Source organism: Dasypus novemcinctus, chromosome 13, assembly GCF_030445035.2.
Source record: "Dasypus novemcinctus isolate mDasNov1 chromosome 13, mDasNov1.1.hap2, whole genome shotgun sequence".
Lineage (NCBI taxonomy): Eukaryota > Metazoa > Chordata > Mammalia > Cingulata > Dasypodidae > Dasypus > Dasypus novemcinctus.
The window spans coordinates 6,658,659-6,677,789 of record NC_080685.1 but is presented as its reverse complement, the minus strand read 5'-3'; the positions used below and the strand labels follow the sequence as shown (position 1 = coordinate 6,677,789).

Here is a 19,131-nt window from a genome sequence, read left to right as displayed (position 1 = left end):
TGCCTTGTTGTTAAACCTTTGTAAGTAATGATTAAAGAGCATTGTCAAAATATTACTAACAAAGTATTTTTCCCAACCCTCCCTATTACTATTATCTTTATTTCATTTATATAATGAGCATACATAAACAATTAAGTATATAGTAAAAATTGTGAACTTACAAAGCAAACATGTATAACATCATACAGGGGTCCCATACATCAGCCCTCCACAAACACCTTGCATTGTCATGAGATGTTTGTTTCAAATTATGAAAGAATATTGTCAAAATCTTACTACTAATCATAGTCCTTATCTTACATTTGGTCTGTTTTTCCCCAAACCACCCTATTATTATTTTTTAAATATATTTTTCATGACATAAGTTATAAACTTATAAAACAATTATGCACATGTGCAGAATTCCCAAACAACAGCCCTCCATCAACACACCACAATGTGGTGTGTCATTTGCTACAGATAAAATAATATCATCTGATTGTTACCATGTTCATAGTGTATTTGGCTCACACTTTCCATACTGCCTCAGTATCAACTCAGTACATCTTTCACATGATGCAAGAATATTATATTATTACTATTAACCACAGTCTATAGGTCACTCCAGCTGTATTTTTCCCATGCTTCTCCACATTCCCAACCCCCTGCAGTAGTGATATACATTTGTTCTAGCTCACAAAGGACACTCTTGCATCTGTACCATCAACCACAATTCTCATCCATCCTTTGGTTTACTGTGCTATCCAGTTCCTAGATTATTTGATAGCATTCTGTCAATTAGCATTTACATAACTAGACTACCATTTTCAGTCACATCCCCAATTATAAACTAACTGTTACTCACTCTGTGTTACCATCCACTCTACACATTTCCACACTTTTACAGTAAAGCTAATTAAAACTTCCACATACATTAAACATCAGTAGTCCACTCAGTCCTCCTCTTATCTCCTTTAAGAATCCACCACCACCAGTCATGAAGATATTTTCCAATAATTTCTTCTAGAAGTTTTATGGTTCTTGCTTTTATTTTTAGTTTTTTGATCCATTTTGAGTTAATTTTTGGATAAGATGTGAGATACAGGTCCTCTTTCCTTCTTTCAGCTATGCATATCCAATTCTTTCAGCACCATTTGTTGAATGGATTGTTCTGCCTGAGCTGTGTAAGTTTGACAGGCTAGTCAAAAATCACTTGACCATACCTGTGAGGGTCTATTTCAGAACCATAAATTTGGTTCCATTGGTCTATTGTGTCTGTCTTTAGGCCAGTACCATGCTGTTTTTACCACTATAGGTAGGTATTATGATTTACAGTCTGGAGATGAGGGTTCACTTTTCCTTTTTATGATGTTTCTGGTTATTCAGGACTCCTTACCCTTCCAAATGAATTTAATGATCATGTTTTCAATTTTTGCTTTAATGCTGGTGGAGTTTTTATTGGGATTGCATTAAATCTGTATATTAATTTGAGTAGAATTGACATCTTAATGAAATTTAGTCTTCCAATCCATGAGCATGGAATGCTCTTCCTGTTATTTAGGACTTTTTGATTTGTTTTAACATTGAGTTGCAGTTTTCTGAATACAAGTGCTTTACATCGTTGGTTAAGTTTATTCCTGACTACTTGAGTTTTATCTGTCATATTTTATTTTCACCACTCTTTTGACATTTTTAGTTACTTTTATTGATATAATCTTCATTTCTAGACTCTCTTCCAGGCCCCTATCTCCTGTCTTTTCTTCTCAGGCTCTAGCACATCCTTCAGTATTTCCTGAAAATCTGGTTTTTCGCTTAGAAGTTCTCTTAGTTTCTGTTTATCTGGGAATATTCTAATCTTGCCCTCATTTTTGAAAAACAGTCTTGCTGGATATAAGATTCTTGGCTGGAAGTTTTTCTCTTCTAGTATCTTAAATATATTGGACCGCTGTCTTCTTGCTTCCATGGTTTCTGGTGAGAAATCAGCACTAAATCTTATTGGGTATCCCTTATATGTTATGCATTACTTTTCTCTTGCTGTTCTCAGAATTCTCTCTTTGTTTTTGGCATTTGACATTCTGATGAGTATGTGCTTTGGAGTTAGTCTCTTCAGATTTTTTTGGATGGGAGTACGTTGTGCTTCTTGGACAAGGATATCTATGTCATTCAATAGGGTTGAGAAATTTTCTACCATTATTTCTTCAAATATTCCTTCTGCTCCTTTTCCCTTCTCTTCTCCTTCTGGGACACCCATGACACATATGTTTGCACATCTTTTGCTGTCATTTAGTTCCCTGAGACGTTGTTCAATTTTTTCCATTCTTTTCTTCATCTGTTCTTTTGTATGTTCACTTTCAGAGGTCATTTCTTCAGGCTCACTAATCCTTTTTTCTGCCTCCTCAAATCTACTATTATATGATTCCAATGATTTTTTAATTTCATTTATTTTACCTTTCATTCCCATAAGATCTGCTTTTTTTCTATGTATGCGTTCAAATTCTTCTTTGTGCTCATCCAATGTCTTCTTAATATCCTTAATCTCTTTAGCCATCTCATTGAATTCATTAAGGAGATTTGTTTGAACATCTATGATTAGTTGTCTCACCTCCTTTATGTCATCTGAAGGCTTATCTTGTTCCTTTAACTGGGCTGTAGCTTCCTGTTTCTTGGTGTGGATTATAATTTTTTGTTGGTGTCTTGGCATCTGGCTTACTAGAGTATTTATTCTGGGTGCAGTTTTCTCTTTAGTTTAGGGCTTCCTGCCCTTTCTCCCTTGCTGGTTATGCAGTAGGAGTTAAGGATGTAATTGGTGCTATAAGCTGTGGAGGCTCAAGCTGCCCTCATTGCCCCAGGGACCGATGAAGCTTCTCCCAACTTTCTCCTTTGCCAGGGGTAGGGACAGAGTCACAGCTGTGTGGAATAATCCAAGTCATGCAGGCCTAGACTGTAGATGCCCAGAGAGACTGATGAAGCTTCATGCCCCTTTCTCCCCTGCCTGGGGCAGGGATGGGGCTGCAGGTGTGGGCAGCAATCTATGCAGTGCGGGTCTAAGATGGCTGCAGTTGCCCTGGCAGACTTCTGATTTTCAGTCTATGCCAGCCAAAGTTCCCTGCAGTTACCTGTACAGGCTGGCGCAGGGTTCTTCCAGCTCCTCCCCACCAGAGGCAGGGCTGAAGCCTAGGCTAGGGCTGCAAGCTGATCTGTGTGAAGGAAACTGGTTCCTGCCGACCCTGAGAGTTGCAGTCAGCCCGGCTTCCCCTCAGCCTGGAGTGGGTCAGAATGGCGGCTTCTGGCCTCTTCCTTACTTGGGCTGTTCTCACCTCTCACCCCAGCTGTTCCCAGGGTGATCTCTTAGCCAGCCAAGTCTCCCAATCAGTAGCTGAAATTGGCAGCCAACTGTCTCCTCCTCCCCTGTTTCTGGGAAATGGAGCTTCCAATTACAGCCACAGAACGGCTCCTGGGGCTGCTTGTGCCACTAGAGTAGGACAATCACCGGTCTCTGTGGTTTGGCTGGGAATTTCCTGGAGAGACTGGCACAGGTCCCCAGAGCTTCCTCCCTGCTGGAGGTGGCACTGGGGCCTAGACTAGACCTGCAGTCTGACCTGGATAGGAAGAAGCCAGCCCCCACCAGCACTGGGCTCTCCAGTCCGCCCCGCTTCCCCTCGTGCCGGGTGTGGAGTTCAGATGGCGGCTCCCGGCCTCCTCCTGACCTGGACAGGCTCAAGCTTCAGCTGTTCGCAGTATCATACTGAAGCTGCTGAATTTCCTCATCGTAGCTGGAGTTGGTGCCCAGACGTCTCTTCCTCCCCTGTTTTGGGGAAGTGGAGCTTTCCATTCCAGCCACGGAACAGCTCCCGAGGTGGCTTGTGCCTCAGTGGAGGATGGCCCCGGCCTCCGGGGCGTGGAGCCTCTACTTCCGAGTCTTCTCTGCAGACAGGCAGTCTCCTCCTTCCACTCCCCCAAGGACGTGGCAGGATGCTCTTCTGGCCTCCTGGAGCCCCCAAACAGGTGCTTCAGCAGCTCCAGAGAGCTCTGGGTGCTTGCTAACTGCCCTGCAGCAGGAGCTGACTCTAGGCGCTCCTTCTCCGCCCCCATCTTGCTGGTTGTCCCCCCCTTATCCTATCTTTTAAAGTATTTTTTAATTTCAAAGATTGCTGCCCTGGTTCTCATCGTCGGTTCGTGTAGGCTCATAGCTTTCACGGATACATACAGGGAACAGACTCTCTTTTATAACACAGAAAATATAATACTTACAACTTTCAAACTGCAGTTGGCAATTTCCGTGCAGATAGCTTTAAGAGATGATATGAAGTTGAATGTGAGGGGATCCGTTTCCTTCCAGAAGCTTATAAGGAGTCGAACTTTGACGCTTCGCAAAACTAATGCTTCTCTTATCTTCCCATCCAAATCTGGCCAGTAAGTCCTGCAGAGACAATATCCATAAAGATAAAGGTAAAGAAAATAAGTTCGTTTTGGGAAAGAAATTTGCTCCACTGCAGAGAAGTTTGCATCAGTCTGACCACTACTTTGTTCTGTGATACAGAGCCTCCGGTGAGGTTTCCTGCAGCCAGCCTGTGTGGACAGACTAACTGCCCCCCTTTCACCCTCACTCTCCTCCTGCTCAGCTGGGGTCTCCATTTCTAGGTGTGTCAAGAATCAATTTGTGGGAAGCAGACTTGGCTCAATGGATAGGGCATCTGCCTACCACATGGGAGGTCCAGGGTTCAAACCCAGGGTCTCCTGTCCTGTGTGGAGCTGGCCCATGTGCAGTGCTGCCATGTGCAAGGAGTGCTGTGCCATGTAGGGGTGTCCCACACGTAGGGGAGCCCCAGGCACAAGGAGTGCACCCCGTAAGGAGAGCCGCCCAGTGTGAAAAAATTGCAGCCTGCCCAGGAGTGGCGCCACACACACGGAGAACTGATGCAGCAAGATGACGCAACAAATAGAAACACAGATTCCTGGTGCCACTGACAAGAATGCAACTGGACACAAGAACACACAGAGAATGGACACAAAGAGCAGACAATGGGTGGCGGGGGGAAGGGCAGCGGGGAAGGAGAGAGAAATAAAAAAAAAAAAAAAAAAAGAATCAACTTGCCATGAGAATTCCAGTCAGGATCCTGAAGCCCGTTCTGCCCCTAGAGCTGCCCAAACCGCTCGCCTCGGCGCTGCCCCCAGTGAGCTCCGCTCTGCTGACCTGAGCCGTCCCATGCTCCCATCGCCCGAGCCCTAGCTTCCTCTCCCAGGACTCCCCCACCTCCCTCCCTTTCCAAGGGCACTTGGGACCCCCATCAGGCACAACTTCCCCTGAAGCCTCAGCCTCTCCCCCCTTCTCAACCTTCAGCCTTAACTAATTCCTGGTTCTTCCCTACCACAGCTCCCCATCTGGTTTAAGACGTGGGGCGAGCCTTCTCCCACCCCTGGGAGGATGTCGCTGCCAGATTGTCACTTAATCTCATGCTGAAGAACCAACTTTCCTATCTCAAGCTCGAGCCCTGAATCGCAGTTCCCGCCCTGCTTTTCCTGTCGTCGTGGACCTCCTGATTACTCTTCCACTCCCTGAAGATTTTGGTCTTTGGTTTGCAGAATTTCCCTCCATCCAAATCCTGCCCTAATCCTGGATAAACTCACTGTTTGGACTCTACCATGCGACACTGCAGGCTGTCAGTTTTTGCAGGCATTGTGCATTCAGGGATCTCCTGTTCACCTCTGACCTTGACCTCCTGGCCCCTAGGCTCTCCACTCTCTCACACTAACTCTGCTCTTTGGACCCATATGGGCCCCAGTTTCACCTTCCCTCCATTTTCTCCTGGTCCATCAGCTCCTCCCAGTCCCTTTCCTTGGCCAGCCTCATCTCCTCTGACCACCTGAAGGGCCTCTGCCTTCCTCTAGGTCTTGGCGACATCTAAATCCTGCATCAATGCAGTAATTCCCTTTGTCTATTTCTGTACCCAAAGGCCGAGGGCCGCTGGAAACAGTAACCCAGCACCGTGCAGATTCCGGCAGGTACACGTGCTTTCTGGGCCCTTGGCGCCTCCACCAAACCCTTTCCTTGGGTACTTGGGCAGCTCCTGCACCTTCCAATATGTATTCCCAACTTCACCCTGCTCCAGAGAACCGTGTTTCCCCTTCCTTCGTGGCACTGTGCTACCAGTCGTGGCTTCCTCACCTTCCTGCGCTCTATACCTGCCCCTGTCCTCGTGCCCTTTCCTCTGGTCTAAGGGGTAGGGCTTCCCCCTTAGGTCAGGGCCAAAGCCACCCCTTCCCCTGGGCTGCCTCCCTGCTCCCGAGCCCCCTCTGGAGCAGCTTTTTTTTAAAAAAGATTTATTTATTTATTTAATTCCCCCCCTGCCCCGGTTGTCTGTTCTCTGTGTCTATTTGCTGCGTCTTGTTTCCTTGTCCACTTCTGTTGTCCTCAGCGGCACAGGAAGTGTGGGCAGCGCCATTCCTGGGCAGGCTGCACTTTCTTCGCATTGGGCGGTTCTCCTTACGGGGCGCACTCCTTGCGCATGGGGCTCCCCTACGCGGGGGACACCCCTGCGTGGCACAGCACTCCTTGCGCTCATCAGCGCTGCGCATGGGCCAACTCCACACGGGTCAGGAGGCCCGGGGTTTGAACCGCGGACCTCCCATGTGGTAGATGGACGCCCTAACCACTGGGCCAAGTCCGTTTTCCCATGGAGCTGCTTTTGATTAGTCCTTCTTTCCTGAAAATATCGTCAGCTACACTCTGCCTAGCAACCTCTTAGCCTAAAAAGAATTTCAGGCATTCCCATTCAGAAACCTGCCTTTGACTTGCAGTGGTCACAATTTCTCTCCTTTCAACTGATCTTCTCAGTCATAAGTCTATAACCTCTGAGTTGATGTTTCACCTCTCATTCACTCCTCAACCCACAGACTTTGCACTTAACCATCGCCTATTCACAACTCTGCCCACTGCCCCCTACGTGTAACCCATCATTCTGCTGCAAAACTTCTAGTAAATTTCATCAGTGATATCCCAACTGCCAAGTCTAATGAACGTCGTTCATTGCTTATTTTATAGGCTACAAGTGCTGATATCCCTTTCTCTTTGGAAATAAACTCCATTGGCTTCTAAAATTCTAGTTTGCTGGTCTACCCATTATTTCTCAGACTGCTTCTTTGTTTGTTGTAGGGTCTCTTCCCTAAATATCAATGATCCGCTGGGCTTCTACCATCCTTCTGTTCTTCGCACTTTACGTGCCATTTCCTTGGGTGGCTCAGTCTACTCCCTTGGTTTCAACTGTCAGCTGTATTCTGAAGACTCCAGATTCACATCACCAGGCTCATCCTCTTCAGACTCTATTCTGAATATCTCCCCTTGTATGTTTACAAAAACCTCAGATTCACAAACCTGCTGATTTCCCTGTCCTTTTTTATGCTACTTTGTGTAGCTGTCACCATCTAATAACACAGAGTGGAAACTTGGGACTCAGTCTTGCATCTGCTCTCCTTTCACCAGTCATCACTTGCCTCAGAAATCATCCTGGAATATACCTTCCTTCTTCTATTCCCCCTGTGATTGCCTCGTCAAGGCCCTCGTTAGCGCTGACTGGCCATGACCACGTGTCCAAACTGGTTTCTCTACCTCTGATCTTGTGTCTGTAAAGCGCATCCTCGATGACCACCAACCGATCCATTTGATCTGTTTAACCCTTGGATTAAGGTGCAGGGGAGGCCCCCGCAGCCACAGCTCCCTCACACTCAGGGTCCTCCACTCCTGGCCCCTGCCCCCCGCTCCAGTTTGATCTCTCACACCTTACATTGGACTTTTATGTTCCAGTGTTGATTTCGTGGCAGCTCCTGGCACACTTCAGGCTATTTTCTCCACCTGAGACTTTGCTCATGCAGTCCCTGGAAAACTCTTTTCCTCACCCTTCTTCTAATACCTGCATATTTTAAAATGGAATTCAGGTGGCACCCCTTCCAATAAGATTCAGCATATCCTGAAACTGCCATAGATGCCCTTTCTCCGAGTATCTATATTAGTCTACATGAATCTCTTGTCCCATTCACTCCATTGTGCTATAATAATCTATTTTGTGCCCATTGCCCTTATTAGATTGTGCTCCTGGGACTGTCTGCTCTTCATACTTTAATCACTAGTGCACAGTGCTCAATAAATATTTGTTGAATGAATAGATAAGTGAAAAAGATTAATACCCCAAAGACTAATCAGTCTACATTTTCTACATTTACCGATTTCCTTCTGAAAGATACATTTCATGTGACTGAAGAAATAATGAACAACCCCAAAGTGAGATTTAAATAATTAAGTGAATTGCTTCAAGAAATAGAGCTTGATTGCTAAATTAGGAAGAAATGAAACAGAGTATCTGATTTTTTACTGCAGGATGTATTTAGCCATATATTGTTGTTCCATTCCCATTACCTTGAAGGAGAAGTTACTGCTAGCACTATAGCTAAATGATAGTGTATACATATGCTGCATGCTGTCAACCCTGCCAACCATTTGTAATTTGGGAGTATATGAATTTTTTCCCTGTCATTTGAATATTTGGCAGTGTGTAGACTAAAAATTAAGTCAATAGGATACCAATTAATTCTAGCATCACTCTGAAATTTAATAGTATGGACTTGTTTATTCAAGTTGAATTCATGCCTGAAAAATTTTCCAAGACAAGTAACCAGTCTGACTCCTAAAATTGTTTTCATTTATACAATTGAGAATAACTATAATCTGGATGTTTAGATCACTTCTTATGTTTTACTGGGGACGTTTCTTTCAAAATGCTAAAGGCTAAACATTGCAAATTTTAAAAATATGATAAAAGACCTGCTCTTTGAATAGCAACTAAAATGGTAGACTAATAACCAAAATGCAAAATTGCAGGCAAATTGCCAGTTCTTTAACATCTTCTTTGTTTTTTTTTAGTTTTTATTTTAGATTTCTAAGATATTTTAGATTCTCCATATTGATTCTTTTACTCTTGACCATGAGGAACCTCTAAATTTTGTTTGTGGGACTTTCTGGAACAAAGGTAGTGCCAACCCTGAGAAAACCTCTCATCCTAATGTATAGCTTCAGGAACCTGACCTTTCCCCTTTCTGAGCTATAGGAAAATCAGGCAAATCCTATCTGTCTTGTTTTAAAATCTTCCTAAAGGGATGCTGAACTCTGAAACTAAATCTGAAAAAAACCAACAAATGTTCAATCAGTGAGAAAGATATAAAAAGGAGGGATAGAAAAGATGAGAAAGTGCCTGGAAGAAAATCCATGGATGTTCTAAGAATGCACACTACTTTCAAGTAAAAAGGTCTTGGTAATGGCCATGCTGCCGCTTAGAATGTTTTTTGACTGACTATCATTAGGAGCAATCATTTTCTGTGAGAAACACTGTTTTGCAATCCGATAGTCATTTGCATAGAGAGGCTGCATAGCATGCGTATGTCAGGCTGGCAACCCAGAAATATACTCAAGCAGTACAGGGCACACTTAATCACTTCACCTCAGTAAATGGTTATTTTAAAATTGTAATTTTCCAAATCAAAAAGGTCTTGGGTTGCACTCCCTGAAATATGCACTTAGAAAATTTTTCCTGAATTAAACTGATTATTCAAAACATTGATAAGGACCCAAATCACTGCATGCCTGGCAAGAGAGCAAAAGTGGCCATGTATTTATGCATGCGATGATTTTCCGGAGAGGTTGTCATAAATTCTGTTCCTAAATTTATTCCAAGTATTTGCATGCTTAAACAATGATGAATTATTGAACAAGCGCTCCATTTTTAAGATTCTTTCTCCCACAGTGGGATTGCTTGGCTGATATATGTTTAAGTGTACATATATATTTTCCTTTCTTTTCTTTGAATTTGAGAAGGTAGTATAAAATTTAACATTTGGTGAAGACTAACATGAACAGAATAAAGCAATACCTCTCTTATAGGAAACCCTGCAAGATCTGCTCAGTTTCAGCATCTTCTTTAGATACATCTCAACAAATACTTCTAAACTGGTAGTCACCTTTTCGAACTGGGAACAACTCAATCTTCTTTCTAAATTCTTTCTAAATTCCTCTGCAGGGTGAGACGCCAGACACTGCTGGGGGTGGTGGCATAGCGCAGGTGAATGGTTGCTGCACACTGAGCTGATCTGAGGTCCGCAGACCTGCTGGCACTTCAGTGTCCAGGCAGGCTTCTCCTGTGGTCCAGAGGTTAGTGCCGGGTCCTGACTTAGGTGCCCACTCACCTTTTGGTGCTGGTGCTGGAGATGGGCAGGTAGTCCATGACTGCTATGTATACATACTGCTTGGCATCATCGATCACGCTGTAGATGGCATCGATATCAAAGCTTCTGTTTTTCGGGCAAAAGAGTTTGGGAGAATTCTGGGAAGACACAAAAACCAAACCTTTAGAGTAGTACTTTGTGTGATCTGGGGACTTCTTTTTGTTGTTGTCGTTCATTCATTTTAATGGGTTTGGGCTCTCAACTAAATATTGGAAAACCTACTTTCCCGTGTTTTGTGAATTAGGCAAGCACATTCTCAGTGCTTTCCAGGCTGCGGCATGCAGAGATCAAGGCTGGTGGACTGGGACCCAAGTTTGTCCTTTATGTCTGTCTTGGGGGATGAGTCTTACTTTTAGTAAACCTACCTGTTTTTTGGAGGGACAATCCAGTTATAAACTTTGAGATTCTGGTGTACAGTTCTGTCATACAGATGTGTTAATTTTCGCAGGCATTACCATATGAAACATAATGACATATAGTGAGGAATTTACCCCAGTAGTCATTTCATGAGAAATATGATGAGGCTTTGAAAATGTTTAAGGCAGAAAATCTAAATATCTTGTTTTTTTTTCTGAATCTTTCAGTGTCTGGAAGAGGATTGCTGATTATTAAGAAAAGGTCACCTTTTCTGTGATCTATGTATCTTTTAAAAATAAATTAAAAAATAAAGAAGCAAAAGATTAAGTTAAAAAAAAAAGGGTCACCAATGATTCTAGAGGAGAAACTGAGAGAGTTTTGAAGGCACCCAAATTCATCAGTGAGCCAGGGAAGAAGGGTGTTTTGAAACACTTAAGTGAAATGAAAACGGAGGCAAATTATGCCTGAGATTTTTTTTTTCTTATGCTGCTTGGGGTGGTTTTTATCTTATAAAACATGGCATTTTTAGATGAAATTGCTCTAGAAAGGGGAAGTGGTACTTTGGTTTCTCTTTGTTTTTCTACCAGACAGGACTGCAGCAGTGTTTCCCGTGATTTTCTTTGACATTGTGGCTAGTGTAGGGGCTCGAACAGCACAAGTGGCTGCTTCACACCAAGACGCTGGGCGAGCGGCCCCTGGGCCTACCTGGGGTGGCGTCCCACCTTCCCAGGTAAGGAGCCGAATGACTCCTGCACGTCTACCCCAGCCGTGAGGTTTGCGAGAAGCTTCTGGACTGCATGCCCCAATCAGAAGCAGCATGGGCTGGTTCACGGTCACACACCCTCTGGGTTCCCGTCCCCAGAAAGGCACACAGTCCCACAGGGCAATGAGCTGGATCCAGGATGCAAGGAGAGCCGGAGAGCACGTGCTCCCCAGGGAGGACCGCCTGAGAGTGTCTCCTCTGGTAAGACCCGTGCTGTGAGCTGCCGACTCTGGATGACATTGGGAGGCTTTGGGGACCTCCAACTCTTCCAGTAACCCTGTGTCACTCCAGGCTACTCTGCCCACAAATTTTAATATAACCTTTCCTGGGATGTTTGTATTAAAAAGGGGACACTTCAGATGAAAGAAGCCTTGTCACTTCGAAGGAACAAATTTGTAGGGTACCGTGTGGGTCAACTAACAGGGATCCGAGAAAGTGCCATGTACCAAGGGACTGGGCCAGGAATCCTATGTCATTTGTTTCACCATCAGCAATAAAGACTTGGCCACTTATTATCACAGCTTTTGTCATCACTGGGGGCCCAGGGTTAGGTTAAGAAATCAATGAAAATCTGAGTACACTCAGAGAGTATCAGTATATTGTACTGTCCTTTTTTGGTTCGTTATTTGTTGAAGAATGGGCAAAAGGCAGCAAAATCAAAATGTTTTAGTTGATGATTCTTCACCCTTGGGGTTCAGGTGGAGGGAACATTACTAGCAAGTTGGGAATGTGTTTGGAAGAAGTGCTCAAGGAATATTGATCTTTCCCTCGTCTTCAGGAGACAGAGTCTTCAAATAAACCTGAGTGCTTTACAGGTGACGAGCTCAATTAAATGATCTTTCTTTTGGAACAAGGGCAAGCTTCTGAATGTTAAAACCAGCCAAATAAATAAGCCATTGCTACACGCTTTCCCCAGCACACAGACATGCATGCACTCAATCTGTCAGGAAGGCGTAGGGTTTGTACTTCAACTGTGGCTCCTGCGTCTGCCCCTGTCTCCTACTCCTGAGTGCTGCAGCCAGAGCAGTTCACTGGGACTTTCTCCTACACGGAGAACACATCTCCCCACCTCCAAGCTATTGTAAGATCAAGCTAAACAAAGTCAGCACATGCCACTCCCAGGAGGAACTAACTTCTGCTCTCCCCAAATCAAGTCTGAACTCACTGGGGATGGCATATCTGTGGCCCTCTGCCGTCGGGCATGCCCCTATTTCTCTGCATCCCTCTTTAGCCCCATGCTATCAACACCCCCAGACTGGAGTAAGTGCCATTCTGTGGCCACGCCCCCATGCTGTCTGCCCCTGCGCATTTGCTCACCCTGGCACCTCCTGCTGACATGTTTCCGTATTTATGTCTACCAAAACCCTATTTGTTCTTTAAACTCTAGTTCAGATGGGGTATCCTTAGCTAGCTTTTTAAAAAAACCCAACCAGAGGCATTTCTTCCTTCTCTGAGATTTCTTCTATTATTTACCACATTCAGCCTTACATTACAATTACTTGCACTTGCCTCATTTCCCCTGCTAGACTGTCTGTGAAAACCTTAAACTCATCCTCATATTTGAGGACAGTTTTGCCAGATGAAACCTTGACTGGCAGTTTTTCTCTTTCAGTACTTTAAATATATCATGCCACTGTCTTCTGATCTCCATGATTTCTGATGAGAGATTGGCAATTAGTCTTACTGAGGGTCCCTTGTATGTGATGCTTTGCTTTTCTCTTGCTGCTTTCAGCATCCTCTCTTTACCACTGGTATTTGTCATTCTGAAGAGTAGGTGACTTGGAATAGGTTTATTCAGATTTATTCTGTTTGAGGTGCATTGTCCTTCTTGGATATTGATATTAATGTTTTTCAGTTGGGAAGTTTTTGGTCATTATTTCCTCAAATATTCATTCTGTCCCTTTTCCATTCTCTTCTCCTTCAGAGAAAACTATAACAAGTATGCTTGTCATTCAATTCCCTGAGATCTTATCCCATTTCTTCCATTCTTTTTTCTGTCTGTTCGCCTGTCTTTTTGAAGTTCAGATGTTCTGTCCTTGATTTCACTTAACCTGTTCTTCTACAATTTCAAATCTGCTGTTATAAGCCTCTAATCCAATTTTTATCCCATCCATTGTGTGTTTCATTCCCATAAGCTCTGCTACTTTTTTTTTGCAAGCTTTCAAATTGTTCTTTATGCTCACCCAGTGTCTTCTTTTTTAAAAAAAACAAATCAATTTTACTGATACATATTAATAAAGCATACAATTCATCCAAAGTGTACAATCAATGGTATTTGGTACGATCACATAGTTGGTCATTCATCACATCAATCGTTATTACAGCATTTTCATTATTTCAATAATAATAATAATAATGAACAAAAAACAGACAAACAGGAAAATTCTTTACCTTTCAATTTCTCTATGTTTTCCCTGCTGTACATAGCTGCTATTTCTGGCTATACTTTTGCATTTATTCATTTATTTTTAAGCAGTTTTACTGAGATATATTCACATACCTTATGTAGTGGTTTGGAATTATTTATGAATTCCAAAAATAGATATTGGATTATGTTTGGTCTGTTCCTCTAGGTGCATTAAATTGTATTGGATTCAGAAGTTTCATTCTTACTTGATTAAATTATGAGTAAGGCCTTGAATGGGCCATGTCAGTAGGACATTAAGTCTCCACCCCCCTTGGTGGGCAGGGACTCACAGAGGAGATGACAAGCCAGAGGAGTTAGTTGGAGTTTTAACTTTGAAGTCCCAGGAAATAAATATGCAGAGAAGCAGATAGGTGAGGAAAGAGAGAAGGCTCCACTAGACATGGCAGAGGCCCTGGGAAGAGAGATGAGCTGTTCACCTGAATGTCTACAGGTAGTCTTGTGGAGAGAGCAGAGCAGCTGAGCCTGTAGAGGAATAAATATTGGGAGAGAGACGAGACTTATCCCAGCCTACAGCTGATATTGGATGAAGCTGGGACCGTGAAGCCTTAAGAAGAAGAGGAAGCCTGAACCCTCATAGACATCGGCAGCCATCTTGCTCCAACATGTGGCAACAGACTTTGGTGAGGGAAGTAACTTAGTCTTTATGGCCTGGTAACTGTAAGCATCTACCCTAAATAAATACCCTTTATAAAAGCCAGCAGATTTCTGGTTTTTTACATCAGCACCCTTTTGGTTGACGAATGTACCATATAATCTATCCAAATTGTATAATCAATGACTTTTAGTATAATCATGATGCTGTGCATTCATCACCACAAAATCTTTTAGAAAAATTTCACTACTTCAAAAAAAAGACCTCCCCATCCCTTAGCAGTCACCTCTTGAGGAGATTCCATTTATCTGTTTTTCCTTTTGTTGCTTGTGCTTTGGGAATAAGGTTAAAGAAGTCATCACCTACCAAAAATTCTTTAAGATGTTTCCCTACATTTTCTTCTAGTGGTTTTCTGGTTTTGGCTTTTATATTTAGGTCTTTGATCCATTTTGAATTGATTTAGTGTAAGAAGTGTGACAGGAGTCCTCTTTCATTCTTTTTTTCTTTACAAGGCACTGGGATCTGAACTCGGGACCTCCCATGTGGGAGGTGGGCATTCAACTCCTTGAGCCATATCCATTCCCTGCTTGTTTCTGCTTGTTGTCTGCTTGTCTTCTTTCATTCTTTTGGTTATGGATATTCAGTTTTCCAGCAATGTTTGTTGAAGCAACTGTTTTGTCTTGCTAACATGATTTTGTTGTATTTCTGTGTGATGGAGCTGGACTCAGATGTGATCTTTGTTCACAAGCTTCTCTTGTTACTTTTACTGGATCTGTAGTTGGTGCTGGGGTTTAGTGTATATCCAGGGGACCTGAATCTCTGGACTGACCATGTGATAGCCAGTCCCTGCGCCTCAACAGACTTGTAACTCCTACACTCTGGTTTATTGGACTTACCCCACTCAGCTAACATGGAGCTGAAGAAGGTCAACCACCACACCAGGGAGCCAAGAGTGCCTACAACTGAAAGCAGGAGAATTGCATTCAGCATCCATGTGGAATCTAAGTCCCCTCTTCATATAGATGTGGAGTGGACACAACCATTCCAGGGTCCACAGGATGGAGGAATAGAGTATGGATTAGAATGGACTTATTGATATTCTATTCATGAACTATTGTGATTAGTAATTGAAGAAAATGTGGCATTGGTGTGGAGAAAGTGGCCATGGTGGCTGCTGGGGGGAGAGAGTGGGAGGAAGAGATGTGATGTGGGGGTGTTTTCGGCACTTGGAGTTGTCCTGGGTGGTGCTGCAGGGACAGTTACCAGACACTGTATGTCCTCCCACTGGGTGGACTGTGGGAGAGTGTGGGCTATGGTGTGGACCATTGACCATGAGGTACGGTGGTGCTCAGAGATGTATTCACCAAGTGCAATGAATGTCTCATAATGATGGAGGAGATTGTTGTTATGGGAGGAGGAGTGGGGTGAGGGAGGTGGGGGGTATATGGGGACCTCATATTTTTTTAATGTAACATTAAAAAAATAAAGACAAAAAAACAAAACCAAAAAAAACATGATTTTGGTAGGTGGGTTGAAAATTGGTTGACTGTTGAGGTGAGGGTTGATTTATGGACTCTCAATTTTATTCCACTGATTGATTTTGTCTATCTTTATGCCAGTACCATGCTGTTTTATTATTTATTTTTTAAAATTTTAAAAATTTTCTTTATTTTTAAAATATATTTAGATCACATAAAATGTTACATTACAAAGTATAAGGGATTCCCACATGTCCCACTCCCCACCCCTCCCACTTTTCCTCACATTTATAACTTCTTTCATTAGTTTGGTACATTCACTGCAATTCATGAATACATTTTGGAGCATTGCTACTAAGCATGGATTATTGTGTTCATTGTAGTTTACATTCTCTCCTACTCAATTCTGTAGATTATGGCAGGATATATAATGGCCTGTATCTGTCCTTGCAATGTCATTCAGGATAATTCTAAGTCCTGAAAATGCTCCCCATACTACACCTCTTTTTCCCCTCTCCCTGACTTCAGTACCTCCAGTGGCCACTGTCTCCACATCAATGATACAATGTCTTCCATTGCTAGAATTCCAATAAGTCTATAGTAGAATATCAGTAAGTCCACCCTAGTCCATATTTTATTCCCAATCCTGAGAATACTGGGATGGTAAAGCCCCATCTCTAATTGAGAGGGGCTTTGGTCTCATATAGCTGTTTTGATCACTGTAGCTTTGTAATATGTTTCAAAGTCAGGCAGTGAAATTCCTCCCATGTAGCTCTTCTTATTTTTGGAATGCTTTTGGCTATGTGGGTGCATTTTCCCTTTCAAATGAATTTGGTAATTGCCTTTTTTATTTTTGTAAAGTAGACTTTTGGAATTTCTATTGGTATTGCATTGAATCTATAAAGCCGTTTGGATAGGATTGACATCATCACAATATTTAGTTATTTAGTCTTCCAATTCATGAACACATATGTCTTTTCATTGTTTAGGTCTTCATTGATATATTTTAGCATTGTTTTGTAGTTTTCTGCATGTGGGTCCTCTACTTCTTTGATTAAATTGATTCCTAGGTATGTGAGTTTTTGTTGCTATTGTAAATGGAATTTTTCCCAATTTCCTCCTCAGATTGTTTAATAGTAGTGTACAAACACATTACTGATTTTTGCATGTTGATCTTGTATCCTGCTACTTTGCTGACCTTGTTTATTAGCTCAAGTAGCTCTGTTGTAGACATTTTGGAATTTTCTAAATATAGGATCATGTCATCCATGAATAGAGTTTTACTTCCTCTTTCCTATTTGGAGTCTTTACATTTTATTTTATTTTTCTTGTCTAATTGCTCTAGCTAGAACTTCTAGCACAATGTTGAATAACAATGGTGACAGTGGGTACCTTTGTCTTGTTCCCAATCTTAGAGGGAAAGCTTTCAGCCTTTCCCCGTTGAGTATGATGGTGGCTGTGGGTTTTTCACATATGCGCTTTATCGTATTGAAGAATTTCCCTTCTATTCCTATTTTTTGAAGTGTTTTTATCAATAAAGGATGTTGGATTTTGTTGAATGCCTTTTCTGCATCAATTGAGATGATCATGTGTTTTTCTTTTTCTTCAGTTTGTTAATGTGGTGTGTTAAGTTAATTGCATTTCTTATGTTGAAACATCTTTGCATACCAGGAATAAATTCCAGTTGGTCATGGTGTGTAAGTCTTTTTTATCTATCTATCTATCTATCTATCTATCTATCTATCTATCTATCTATCTATCTATCTATCTATCTATCTATCTATCTATCATCTATCTATCTATCATCTTCTATCTATCTATCTATCTATCTATCTATCTATCTATCTATCTATCTCTGCCACGCACACCCCTCCTCCCCTTTGTTTTGCACTTGCTGTTTGCTTTCTGTTTACATTCACTGTGTGTTCTTCTATTTCTGTTTCTCTTCTCTTTAGGCAGCACTGGGAACCAATCCTGGGACCTTCTGGAGTGGGAGAGAGGTGCTCAAGCTCTTGTGCCACCTCAGCTCCCTGATCTGCTGCATCTCTTATTGTCTCTCCTCTGTGTCTCTTTTTGTTGTATCGTTTTGGTGTGCCGGCTCTCCACATGCACCAGCTCTCCACTGAGGCCAGCTCACAGCGCAGGCCAGCTTGCCTTCACCAGGAGGCCCTGGGAATTGAACCCTGGACCTAATATATGGTAGATGGGAGCCCAGTGGCTTGAACCACATCCACTTCCCTGTATAAGTCTTTTCATATGCTGTTGAATTCTATTTGCAAGTATTTTGTTGAGAATTTTTGCATCCATCTTCATTAGAGAGATTGGTCTGTAATTTTCTTTTCTTGTAGTGTTTTTATCTGATTTTGGTATTAGGGTAATGTTGGCTTATAAAATGTATTGAGTAATTTTCCCTCCTCTTCAATTTTTGGGAAGTGTTTAAACAAGATTGGTATGCATTCTTCTCAAAATGCTTGGTGGAATTCACCTGTGAAGCCATCTGGTACTGGATTTTTTTGTTGGGAGATTTTTGATAGGTTCAGTCTTTTTAAATGTGATTGGTTTGTTAAGTTCTTATATATCTTGCAGTATCAGTGTAGCTTGTGTATTTCTAGGAATTTGTCCATTTCATCTAGGTTGTCTAGTTTGTTGGCATACAGATTCTCATAATAGCCTCTTTTTTCATTTTTTTATTATCTTTTTTTTAAAGATACATAGATCACAAAAAATGTTACATTAAAAAATATAAGCAGTTCCCATATAATAATATCCTCTTATAATCCTTTTTTTTTCTGCAGGGTCAGAAAAAAATCATTTCTCATTTTATTTATTTGTGTCTTCTCTCTTTTTTTTTCTTTGTAAGTCTACCTAAGGGTTTGTCAAATTTATTGATCTTCTCAGAGAATAAGCTTTTTGTTTTGTTGATTTTCTCTATTGTTTTTTTCCCCTCAATTTACTTCTGCTCTGATCTTTATTATTTCTCTCCTTCTGCTAGCTTTGGGATTGGTTGGCTATTCTTTTTCTAGTGTCTTCAGTTGTTCACTTAGATATTTCATTTGAGCTCTTCCTTTTTAATATGGGCATTTAGGACTATAAAATTCCCCTTTACCACTGCCTTCGCTGTATCCTATAAGTTTTGACAAGTTCTGTTCTTGTTTTCATTCATCTTAATATATGTACTACTTTCACTTACAATTTTTTCTTGCACCCATTGATTATTTAGTAGTGTGTTGTTCAGCCTCTGCACTTTTGTAATTTTATCTCCTTC

At 42.1% G+C, this 19,131-nt stretch overlaps 1 protein-coding gene across 4 annotated transcripts in view; it reads right to left on the bottom strand.

Moving 5' to 3' along the window:
• PLD5 (phospholipase D family member 5) overlaps positions 1-19,131 on the bottom strand; it is a 403,658-nt gene that overhangs the window by 22,183 nt on the left and 362,344 nt on the right. For all 4 annotated transcript variants that reach the window (XM_071207354.1, XM_058309472.1, XM_004463321.3 and 1 more), the window contains exons 7-8: positions 10,210-10,346; positions 4,231-4,399 (exon numbers count right to left, since the gene is read on the bottom strand). In XM_071207354.1, the coding sequence (XP_071063455.1) occupies positions 4,231-4,399; positions 10,210-10,346 (306 nt within the window). The remainder of the gene's footprint in view (positions 1-4,230; positions 4,400-10,209; positions 10,347-19,131) is intronic.